Source organism: Eretmochelys imbricata, chromosome 3 (genome assembly GCF_965152235.1).
Source record: "Eretmochelys imbricata isolate rEreImb1 chromosome 3, rEreImb1.hap1, whole genome shotgun sequence".
In the NCBI taxonomy this organism is placed as follows: Eukaryota; Metazoa; Chordata; order Testudines; family Cheloniidae; genus Eretmochelys; species Eretmochelys imbricata.
The window spans coordinates 199,278,405-199,290,900 of record NC_135574.1 but is presented as its reverse complement, the minus strand read 5'-3'; the positions used below and the strand labels follow the sequence as shown (position 1 = coordinate 199,290,900).

Genomic DNA, 12,496 nt, shown 5'->3' with positions numbered 1-12,496 from the left:
TGTTGCAAAGCTCTAATGCCTTTATTGTTTGCAGCAAGCCTCTTCAATTTCACAGGGAAACTCAGGTTAGAAAAGTGCCATTCCTTCGTCCCATGTAATTACATTAAAAGTTCAGCTGATTTATAAACTGTTAAAGTCATTAATTCCCATCACTTGCTTTTCCTCTGGAAGATGTTGGCAGCATGCCAAAATAACTGAACATGAACATTCTAAAGAGGTGAGCCCACATTACTACCATCAAAGCAGCAGGAACAACAGTACACCGTACTGTGTACACCTGGGAGCTGCTAGGGCAACCCTAGTGGATATGGGGGTAGGGAGCCAACCTAAATAACCTCCTGTTTAATACAGTTCAGAAATATACATTGTTAAATTACACATTGATCCAATTTTGTTGTATATCATTGTCCAGTTGTACCTAACAAGTGTAAATGCATACAAATGTGACTAGATTTTCTTTTGCAACTGGTCATTTATAAGAAGTTGGGTGTACTGTAGTTTAATTTATGATAAAACCATATTTATAACTTCAGTAGTTCTAAACGTAAAAATATAATTTAAAAAGTTACCCTCAAATTTAAAGGGCTAGACAAAGTTTATTGATTCACAAGGATTTTCAAGCTGAAAATAGGTAGAGAAAGGAAATTGTCTGGATTTTATATCTTTAAATATAATTATCAATAAAATTAAAATGTGTAGATTAAAAAAGTTGCATTCACTCTTCAGTGCTACTGATAAACATCATCTATATTTGCGCACATCAGCCATTGGTGGTAGAGCACAAAACAAATCCTCTGCCTCCATCCTATTAGGCATGAATACTGCAGTATATGCCACTCCCTATGCAGATCTCTGCTGCAGTCAATGGGCTCTCCACAGAAGTCTACCCATGCAGAGACTGGTACAATATAGGATTAATCTCATCACAACTCCTTTCTACAGTAGTCTGTTTTGGTCTAGTAATTTGTTTGAAAGAATTAAGCAGTAGGATGAGAGGAGAAGAGAGAATATTTTCTTATCTCTAGTGAGGTGTTATAAAACAACAGAACAAAGAAATTAACTACACAAATTGCATTGTTACGAGAGAACTGGAGTTGACATAACTGCAGCCATTTTGCATGCTCAGCCACATCAACTAAAAGCGAGACCACCACGCAGTCAAGAATAGTTTGGTCTTTGCCTAAGCAGACAAAACAGCTGCAGTGTTGCGAATAAGGATAGATAAAATGACAGATCCATGAAAACGGGAGGGAATGTCGATAGCTGACCTTGGACCTGTGTGTCTAGGACCATGAGTAGTTGTTTTTTTGCTGAGAGTCGCTCTGCTGATAAGTAGAATTATGAGTTATTTGCTGATGCCAAGGAAATTGTTAGTCCACAGTTTACTGTGAGTTATGTGCTTTGTTTTGAGCAACCTGTAAGAGAGATTAATTAGAATGTGTAATTTGGAGAAGTTCGGAAACAGATTTCAACCAGTTAAGAGACTGACATCCAACTCCCAAGCAGTAAGGAGGAAGGCTGGCCACCAGAAACCTGCTGCTGACCACTGATATCATCTCAGACTTTGGGTAACTATATCTGGGGTATTTCAGATGTGTGCTTTAGACTCAATAAAAACAAGGCGTTTTGGTTATCAATCACTTATCAGATGGAGGAGCTGTGTCCCCACTGATTTAATGTTTTGAAACCACCTGGAAAACAAAGACTAGTTATCATAGTTTTGAGTTCAGAAAACTCCAGGTAATGGTGTGCCTAATTTGGAGCGTCCTTAAAAATAGCCAAACTGATCACTGTGGTTCCTGCCCAAAATAGCAATTAAGCGCTAGATTTTAATTCACAGTACAAAGTGAATTAGTGACTGGAACATATTACCTCAAATAAAGAAAGATACAGGAGCAAAATAGTGGAGATATTTTATGCTATGAACCAGAACATACAAGGTCACTGAAATGCTTGACATTACACAAATGTTTTATGACAGCAATGCCAACAGCCATGGCAGACATTGTTTACTTTAAAAATTCCATATAAAAGCAGATTCGGATAGGGTAAAAGAAACACTATTTATAAATAAAATACTTTTATAAGTTAAAAAATATAAATTAAAAAAGTGCCTAACATTCTTTCCACCCTATCACACTTTTACATTTCCATTCAAACAGCTGAAATTCATTTTTTCTGTTTGTGCTTAGTGCCTCAATAATAATATGAGATACATGACAGGATTCCACCCAACAAGTCAATGAATAAAACATCAGGAACATGTTAAAGAAATAGCAATGTATTTCTTTCTGTTAAAAGCTTATTGTTAAAAAACAGAATTAGAAGCAAGACCTTTCCATGTTGAAAGACTACTGCCAAGTGTGATGACAGTTCAATTTTTTTTTTCTCCCTCCAGTAACAGAACTTTTTGAAACTCTAACATATTGGGTCACTCACCGTGAAGGTCCACTTCCACCATTACCCCACCATATGCACTACCTCTCCCTGCACACCTGGAATCTTTCAAGAGTTAAGAAAAATTAGACTATTTGTTAAATAACTAACTTGCCCTTCCCCTACTGCTCTGAGAAACCTGAGTAAAGTTTCTATAGACAAAGTATTTAAAAACAGCTCGTAGCAATGTGTTTTAAAATTCATTCGTAAGTAAAATGAGGACCAAAGGGGCATTATTCTTGGCATGATATTACCAAGCAGAGGCTGCTGCCAGATGAATTCCCTAGGCTCTGAGTAAAAGAACTGGAGCAATTCCTTGAAACAAGATGGAAAGATCTCCTGTATGTTCCCGTAACTCATCTCTGATTATTAGCTTCCTTTAATACACTGCAAGTGTCCCACATCAGTTTTTAAAACTATTTGAAAAAACTGACCAAAGCTTCACAACATTTTATATTCCTTCCAATTTACTTTATGACAGTGGTGGTAAGGTTACATAAAGTTCATATGGAGGGAGAGTAAATTAGGGAATTTAGGAATCTATAAATGACAACATGTTGACTAATATATACCAGAGGATTTACTAAAGTTATATTGCGTTCTCCTTGCACCCCAAAGAAAGTTGAGAGAACTGAAAACTGGTTGACAGACAGTATCACTACATTATGTCACTAATGTTCCCTTAATAAAAGGAGTGCCTAGTAACAAAAACCCAAAACATATAATCACAGCTCTTCCTTTTCATTAACTTGGCAAATATACTAAAAATACCCCTTAATGTTCTGTTGAGCTGGTAATACAAGATAATACCCTCTAAAAGATTTTGAAGAGGGAAAGTACATCCACAGTTGTACAGTTAGAAGGCTAGGTTCTTGAAAGAACTGAAAGACACTGTACATCCTGCTCCTTTTTAAAAATATCAGAACAAACAGCAACTAACAATAACATCTCTTTTCCTTTAGTGAGGATTGAACAGACTGCAATGAGGCTAGTGAATTCACTGGACACTTGAGAGAAATACTCCCATAATCAGACGGACTAGAAATAGTACAGATCTTGGTAAAGATCTTTCCTGCCTAACAATAACTGCAGCAATCAAATTCTCTGCTGGTGATTTAAACTTTATGGGAAGATAACTGACACTAAAAAGAATTAAAGTTACAAATTTGAATAGTTTTGGGTCATATTTAGTTATGATTTAGTGTATTTAAAATATAAAAGACTCATTAAGGAAAATATGTGTGGACCTTTCAGTATTCAGGAAAAACTATTTTTTCTATCCAAAAATGTGATTCCAAAAAACAGCCTTAGCTCTGCACACTGATTCCCACCATGCTACCAGAAACCCTCTTACATGTGCTATAGATATAAATGAAGTATGGACTACAAACTTTTAAATCACTACTCATCCACAGCATGTAGCTCTCAGACCATCCTCTACTTCACCATCTATTAGCCAGAAATTCCCACATCTTCCCCCTTATCCTCTATATAAAGAGCAGAGAATACACCCTCCTCAAATTAATCACCTAGCTGTGACCAGCAGACAAACATCTTTCTCCCACCCATCCACCATTCCAAAGTCAAAAAACAATCTGTCCTGCTAACCACCCTAGCCATATCCCTACTCCAAGTTAAAGACCACACTTTCCAAACACAGACCACACATCTATCTTCATTCAATTAACTATAGTCAGAGGCTGAGGGTTGCAAAAAAACAAAACAAAAACAAAAAACACAACCCCAAAAAACATTCAAATCAGGCTAATAATTAAACTGTTCACCATAGAGAGGAGAAGCAGACAGCAAGTCTGTATAATGTAATACTGGTATTATGGTTATTATGAGAAGCAACTTATTACAATATGCCTGTTAAATGGATATTAGACCGTTTTTCAGGGGCGGAGGCGGTTGTTTCATGAATACACAGTGATATTTTCTACATTAATATTTATTTTAGAGATGTCATCTGTGTATGCTTGAATATGCGTATGTACACTGAACTGTCCATTTCCACACGTGCAAATGCTCAGTCTTGCAGAAGGGAATTGCTTGTTTTGAAAGATTAACTGCAAAGTTTATTATAAATACACAATAGCAATCTTGATTTAAATAAAGTTCGTCTATTAATTTCCTTATTTAAAGAATGCAAGGCCAGTAGACACTTTAGGAATAAGACAGGGTCCCCTACCTTCCTCTCTTGCATCTCTGATTGAAACCCAGAAGTTCAAACTCCACAAGACACCTGGTTCCCTAGACATACGTTATTAATCTGCAGAGTTCACAAGCTTTGCATGATTCTCACCACCCCACAAGCTACAGAGCTTTAGAACTTGAAATCCCCAATTTCTATTCTTCCTTATCTTGCACTACCTTGTGGAGCTTTTCCTCAGCATCTCCTTGCCTTGCACAGACTTTATAAAGCACAAATTGGGCCATACAGACTTTAAAGCACAAGTCACTGTACCAAATGATAAGCAGATTTTTCTAGTTGTCTTCACATTGCTATCCTATGCTCTAGTCAAAGTAAGTATATACTGTTTCAAGTTTACAGTCAAACTTTTTTTAAAAAATCCCCACAAATGAAAAAAAGTTTGATATATGAATATCATTTCAAAAATTTAATCATCTCCAAGTTATGGATGTTTAAAAAAATAGGTTTTAAGCTTGCCAAAGAAATCCTCAACTGTTCTGAAAGTAATCATAAAAAATACTTTTCCAGTGCAAACTTTTAAAGGGCATAAATTTAAACACTTATAATTTAAAACTACCAATATTAGAGAGAAAGTTGCTATTGAGCAACTCCCACACCACCATTTGGTCCTGGGAAGGTCCTAGATGGATTGTCACATCCAGGGCCAGATAAACCCACCTAGGCAAAGGTACACTTCTCCCACCCTGCTGTGGAGGGGAGGCGTGGAGGGGGCTGGGGGGGTGGGCGGGAGAGAAGAGGAGAGCAAGCCCACCATGTATTCAGCCTGCAGCGGTGGCTCCTGTTCCAGGGTGCTGGGCCTGGCTCCCCACTCAGGGCACTGAGACCTGGTGCAAGAGGTCAGAGCACTGCTCAGCTTTCACCTGGCTGTCCCATCATCATACGAGGGGGGTCGGGGACAGCCAAGCCAAACCTGAGTGGCGCTGCGACCCTGCATGCCTGGTTGCAACACCACACACACAGATTTGGTCCAGCCCAGGGCCTCCCCTCCACATCAGCCAGGATTAGGGTTGTGGGGTGAGGGTGGAGTGTGTTTGTACCTAATGGAGAGTCACAAAAAAGGACAAAAACTGCAGCTAGTTGGCCTCGAAACCACAGAGGAAAACCATAAAAAACCAGAGACTAGAACCCTCATCGTTTAGCTTCATAACCACAATGTTCTTTCTACCACTGGACTTCAGAGAAAACATCTTTTACAATACAATATAGGAAGCTTATGCTTTTTCTGAAATGTAACCAGCTATTAGCTGGCAGACTTCTTACAAAAGTATAACCAATAAACAATTGTGTAACAATACTACAATTGGTAGAATAGTTTCTTCAATTACAGTTCATACATGAGTTAGAGGAGTTTTAACAGTATAGAAACAGTTAATTGTGCAGAAAGGAAAAGCTGCTTTTAAGCTCACAGTATAGAATGAAATGTTAGGTAGAAACAAAATTTCAGGACTAAATTTTTAAGACCTATAACTAAAAGCAGTTTGACTAATTCTCCTCAAACATTACAGAAAAATTCTCCTTAGCCTTCAGTGTAAATGGCAATTGCGTGGCCAAACCAATTTTGTTAGCCAAAGCTATAAGGGTGGGAGGTGTTAAAATAGGCCTTTATAATAGCTCATGACTGTATCCTTAAACATGATCTACAAACAACTTAAAGGATGGCTTGTGTCTGTGTGTGTGTTTTCTTATTAACAGGAATGTCAAAAGTTTCATCTTCCCTGATTTGCTGGAGGACCTCTTGATATCTCCAGATGTTTACTATGAGCTGTCACACCATACCCTAATTGAAGGACCAAAGATATGGAATATTTAAACAAAGGCTTCCTTTATACCAATGCTCACTAGTCTTTGACCTTAACCAGGCAGTTACAAAAACCAAACAAAAAAACCCAGTTTGAACGGTACACCGAAAAATGTTTCCCCTCTCAAATGTACAGCTTCCATTCCCTCTGCTCTAGCTTTGTCACCATTTCACTAGCTCTCCAGTCACCACAGAAGTTCCCAATGTAGAATAGAGCTAAATGTAAAAAACCAAACTTTCGGGACTTCTTTACATACCACAAACAAAAAAGGGCCCAACTCCATTTTTTGCCCTTTAACAGTCACCTTTAATTTTGAAGGGAATATACTCTCTCCATAATGGTTCCTAACTATTACAACCTTTACTATGGACAAAATACTGTCCCTCATCAATCATATTTAAGAAAAAGAAAGTTTAAATCAGTAAAATAGTTTTTAAAACATATCTGGAGTTTATTACTAACCTACAAACTGTATGCTCTTGAATTGTGTTGCTCATAACTTAAGCAAACACTGCATATGAATTATAAGTACCTTGTTGCTCTTCCTCTTCTTCACTAGATGAGGCCAAATAAGCTTGAAAATCCATGTCAAGAAGTTCATCTTTTTTAAAATTTCTGTGTAGCGAAGTTACTCTTTCATGATCTGTCTCATCCCATGTGATATCTACCTTTAGAAAAAAAGACATATAAAATGTAAAAGTTAAAGTTTAAGTTTTTGCCCAGAGTGCAGTTTGTAATACTTCCTATTACAAGTTTAACAAGAGAAAAAACAAACAGACTACAAAGAAAAAAAAAAATCAAAGGGTATCACTGACATTTCATTTCAAAAGGCAACTGACTTTTTGGTAACAGGATTTTATGCATTTAAGAACCAGTCTTAACTAAGGAGCTGCTACCAAGCATCTCCATAAAAATCAAGTAGATATAAACAATCATTAATAACTTAATTACAACATATTTTCATCTAATGTACCCTATGCATAGTATTTAGTTTCTTCTAGTGTTCCCTATATGCCCAAAATTTCAATGAGTTTTAGCTATCTGGAAAAAGTCTGAAGAGTCTGCTATTGCATCAATAAGATCATTTGTGATAAAACAGGCAAGAAGCGGTGCTATATTTCTTAAAATACACAGGTCAGTCCAATTAATATTTTCTTTTAAATAATCAAATTTCATTCTATATTCAAACTGAAAGTGGGGTAAATTTAAGGATGATAAACACTACTGTTCATTTATAACAATGAGGTTGAATCCATTTAAAGCGTGAAACTCAGTCTTAACTATAGTCACAATCTATGCCTCGGTAACACACACATACAAACAGGGGTAGGCAATCTTTTAGTGGTGTGCCGAGTCTTCATTTATTCACTTTAATTTAAGGTTTCGCATGCCAATAATACATTTTAACGTTTTTTAGAAGGTCTCTCGCTCTATAAAAGTCTATATATTAACTAAACTATTGTCGTATGTAAACAAGGTTTTCAAAATGTTTAAGAAGCTTCATTTAAAATTAAATTAAAATGCTGATCTTACACCACCGGCCCGCTCAGCCCGTTGCCGGCCTGGGGTTCCGTTCACTTAGGCCGGCAGCGGGCTGAGCGGGGCCTGCAGCCGGGACCCCGGCTGGCAAGGGGCTGGCAGCCAGAACCCCAGACCAGTAGTGGTCTGAGCGGGGTTGGCGGCCAGGACTCCAGACTGGCAGTGGACTGAGCGGCTCAGCCCGCTGCTGCTCTGGGGTTCCGTCCGCCAGCTCCTGACAGCTAGGGTCCCGGCTCCCGGTCTGGGATCCCGGCCTGCCAACACAGAGTGGGTACCTACCTTCTCCCTGGTTCTAGCCATTCTCTTCCTATCTCTGCACTGAGATGAGGGTGGGAGTGTGCTGAGAACAGGGCTGGGAGTGAAGGAGCTGGCTGAGTGTTGGGGTGCAGGATCTGGCCAGGAGCTAGAATGAGGGAGGGGGCTCAGGGTTGGGGCAGGAGGTTTGGGTGTGGAGCGTTTACCTGGGCAGCTCCCATTTGGTGCGAGGGGTGCAGGTGGGAATGGGGAGGTGGGGTGCAGGAGCTCCCATTTGGTGCTCAGGGTGGGAGTGGGAATGTGGGGGGTGCAAGAGTCAAGGCTGGGGTTGTGGGGCAGGGGTGCAAAGGTCAGGGCAGAGGGCTGGGAGCATGTGAGGGGGGTGCAGGGGTCAGGGCAGAGGGCTGTGGGTGTGGGCTGGGGTCATGGGGGTGCTCCCAGCCCCCTGCCCTGAGCGGCTCAAGGCAGGGGGCTAGAGGGGATATGCCCTGATTCCACCCTTCTTCCCCAAGGTCCCCGGAGCAGAGAGGCGCGCTGCGGCTCTGCTTTTTCCTCTCCTCCTCCATAACAAGGGCCATCAGCTGATCAGCTGCAGAGAAGGAGAGGAAGAGGGGCAGGAACCCCACATGCTGGGGAAAGAGGTGGGGGAAGGGGGAAGCTTGCCTGCCCTGCAAGGAGAGCATGGTGGGCGGGGAGTGGAAAAGAGCGGGCCGGGCCAGGCAGGATTTTTAGTGGCACGCTGCTGTCTGCCCGGGTCTGGCAGGCAGCAGCGTGCCATTAAAATCTGGCACACCATGCCATAGGTTGCTGACTCCTGACATATAATATCTATTTGATGTGTACATCTCCACAATCCTTTCTCCACTATCACCAGTGCCACCAATCTATTATTTACATATCTTATATAAACCAAGAAAAGCGAAGCTCAACAAATTACGAAGGGTTACAAAAACACTGTTAAGATACCTTTGATGTTCCCATAGCAGCAGATGTGAAGTACTTTGGTTTATATGCAGCTCCATCCACTTCTGAGGCTATGTCCTTTGGCTCATCATCAAATGTAACATCATCTGGAATAAATCTTAAAGGCAAAGAAGATGTCTTGTTATTCAAACACATATTGTGATGTTTCAAAAGAACAAATAGTTATAGGCTCAGCTTCTCTCTAATTAAAACCGTGCACATTAATATAGAAGAATCTGCTAGGATAAGAAGTGGATAAGCCCAAAGAGAGCAACATTCAGGAAAAGGATAAAAACCATATCAGACAAGTTAATATTTGCGGTTTGCACTGTACATTCAATTTCTACATCCTCCGTATTTTATAAAATATTGTGAAAAAGGTAAGTCAAATTAATTTTTGAAAAGAATTACAATTTAAGTTAAATTGATTACTCTGAATTTTTAAAATGTAGTGCTTTGCATACGGCCAGCATAGGCATGGAATGCTTCCAACAGGTATGATTTGTAAGTAAACTATAAATCATTAAAACAGGATAGATTAGAGACCTTAGGATGCATTTTTTTTGGGGGGGGGGCCAGGAATACCTACATGGGCAAACAACACTGATTAAAAATGGAAGTGAACCAGTTAAAAATATCAAGTATGAGTGGGATTATTAAAATAACCCTAAATCTATCACTGAACATATTTATGTGTTTCCTGGAAGATCAAGACACAGAATATGTACAACATAACGTTTAAGGAGACAATCTCTCAACTTTACTTCTTAATTCTCATATTCTGACCACAGCATTTTTGAGACGAGAGGAAAACACCTTTATAAAAACTAACCTTACTTTTCTAAGCCCTATCTGCTCTTTCAGGATAGATCTACTAGAACAGTTCTGATTATTTTCAGTATTGTCACAAATTAGGAAAGAAAAATAAAGCAATTTTGAAGACAAGTGGAAGTCAATATAAAGCTGTGAAATCCTAAAGAGATATTATCTTAAAAAAATCAGAAAAAATCGGTCTGAAAATTGTTTATATACTATTTTTACACAATGCTTATACCTAGAGAATATTTTCCCCCTTTCAGTTAGCCAACTTCGTGCATTCGACTGAACTTGGTGTAAAGACAATTTTGTTGTTTCCCATGTTGTGTAGGTCAATAAGGAGAAACATTGTTTAAAAATAGAAAATATGATTGTAAAGTCATAACTATTAGCTGTGGGATCTCATGTGTATTTTTAATGCCTGAAACTATTTAACCTCATTTTAAAAAACTGAGTAGGGTTCAAGTAGATTATGTCCCTTGAAATGCAACTGCCTAACGATGAAAGCTACCCAGTCCACCTCCAAAAACATCTACTTTTCTAATTTAATACGTTAAGCAGAAAAGAAAGGCAGGCTCTGGGGAATCTCAAAAAGGTTCCTGTGCTGTAAGACAAGATCTTTCTAGGATGTGAAAGTTTCATTAACAGGAACACAAAAAGTATATGTCTAAGTCATTTCCTTTGAAATACAACACCTAGTGTCTATGAGGTAATACACCTTCGCTTTTTTCCATCACGTGCAATTAAGCCCTCATCAACACTGGGATCTAACAGAGATGATTTTTATTGACGATGGCACAACAGAATTCTTCCCTGTGCAAACAAAGGAATAGTCTGGTGACAAAGTAGGACTGTAGTTTAGCCTCCTGCCTTCTTAAAAATATGAGGTTTGAAGTGATCAAGCTTTGACTTTGAATCATAAAGCCTGAGAACAAAGATGCACAGCCTGAAAACAATAGCAGCTATACATTTGCTATTCATTGAACCAACTGTAATAAAGGAACCAGTTCATCTCGTGCCTCAGGTGAAGGAAGCAAACCAAACATAAGACAGTTACGGTGTTTTTCTATTAGCATCCTATTGCTTTACTTGACTGTAGAAGATGACTGAAAAAGCAGCTGTAGTAATATTTGTATCATGAACCCCTTTTAAAAACAGTCTCTTTAAGGTGGGATTTTTGCTTTTTCTGACAAAGCCAGATATAACCAAAATGCATGTTTTATTTCCAAGGTACTATACAGTTTTGCTAAGTTTGATAGAAGAATGATTCAGTTTATTTCCAATTTTTTAAACTTGCTTTAAATTTTTGTTAAAAAAAACACAAACGCCATTTGCTTTACCTGAGATCTACAAAAGAACAGCTACTTTCAAATTCCAGTCCATCACACTCCTCATAAATTTTATTGGCTGTTTCAGGAGAATCACATTCTACCACTGCATAGAAGTATTTCAGTCGTTTGAACTGATAATCCCTCAGTTTTTCCGTATAAATACTACAAAAAAGTGAAGACAACATCCAAATAACTTTTGTTAAAACAATGACACAAAGTTGCAACTTCAGAAATACTTTTCAAACTTAACTTCTTAAAACCATATATTACCAACACATGGGCCTGACTTAGCAAAAAGATCAGATCTTATGCTACATACAGTCCCACCAACTTCTATGGGACTCTGAACAGATATGCATAAAGGTTTAACTGCATGGATGCCATTCCATAGATGCCACAATCAGGATAGTGTGTTGAAGAAACATTTTCCTTAATGCTGATTAGTAAACATGTGATAGGACTAAGCCTCTTCTTGATAACGTAGGTACAAATTTTGGCAGCAAAAAAGTCTTGCCTTGTGCTTGCTTAAGAATCAAGTTTTAGAGAAGTATGCTGTGCATTAACTATTCCAGGTTTTCTCTTCTGTTACCATTATGACCATTTTACCATTGTTAAATATGAGTTTAACAATGGTTAAGTATGTTTAATTTAACTAAGTTTAAATATGACCATTTTACCACTATTAAATATGAGTTTAAAGTTGTTAACCTGGGAAAATTCTCCAGTTCATAAATAAGTGCACTTTCTGCATTTTCAATTTAATTGTATCCCATTTCTGTAACTCAGTCAATTATGATTTTACTCATTGGTATGGGATATCACCATCTAGTGGTGAAAAATAACTCACACAGTCCCACTACATTTTCCCATGTCTTTTACTCAAAATGAGCTATTTGTATAAACTAATCCCTATCTAAGATATAGACATGCACAATGTCTGAAAAACTATTTAATTTTTAAAGTAATTAAAATTTTATGGTGTTATTTACAAAAACTGTCTTCACCACACAAACTTCTTAGCTATTTGCTAAGTGGCTAAAAAAATATTGCACTTTATTAAATATTAAGGTATCGCTCTGTGAGATGCTGAATGTTTTCTGTTAGAAGCTAAGTCCTCAAGGTGGAAACATGTCAAAACAGTC

General features: G+C 38.3%; 1 protein-coding gene across 2 annotated transcripts in view; it reads right to left on the bottom strand.

The window, feature by feature from the left end:
- The window catches only part of ESF1 (ESF1 nucleolar pre-rRNA processing protein), a 71,690-nt gene that overhangs the window by 45,806 nt on the left and 13,388 nt on the right, over positions 1–12,496 (bottom strand). For both annotated transcript variants that reach the window (XM_077814070.1, XM_077814071.1), the window contains exons 7-9: positions 11,364–11,516; positions 9,211–9,325; positions 6,983–7,118 (exon numbers count right to left, since the gene is read on the bottom strand). In XM_077814070.1, the coding sequence (XP_077670196.1) occupies positions 6,983–7,118; positions 9,211–9,325; positions 11,364–11,516 (404 nt within the window). The remainder of the gene's footprint in view (positions 1–6,982; positions 7,119–9,210; positions 9,326–11,363; positions 11,517–12,496) is intronic.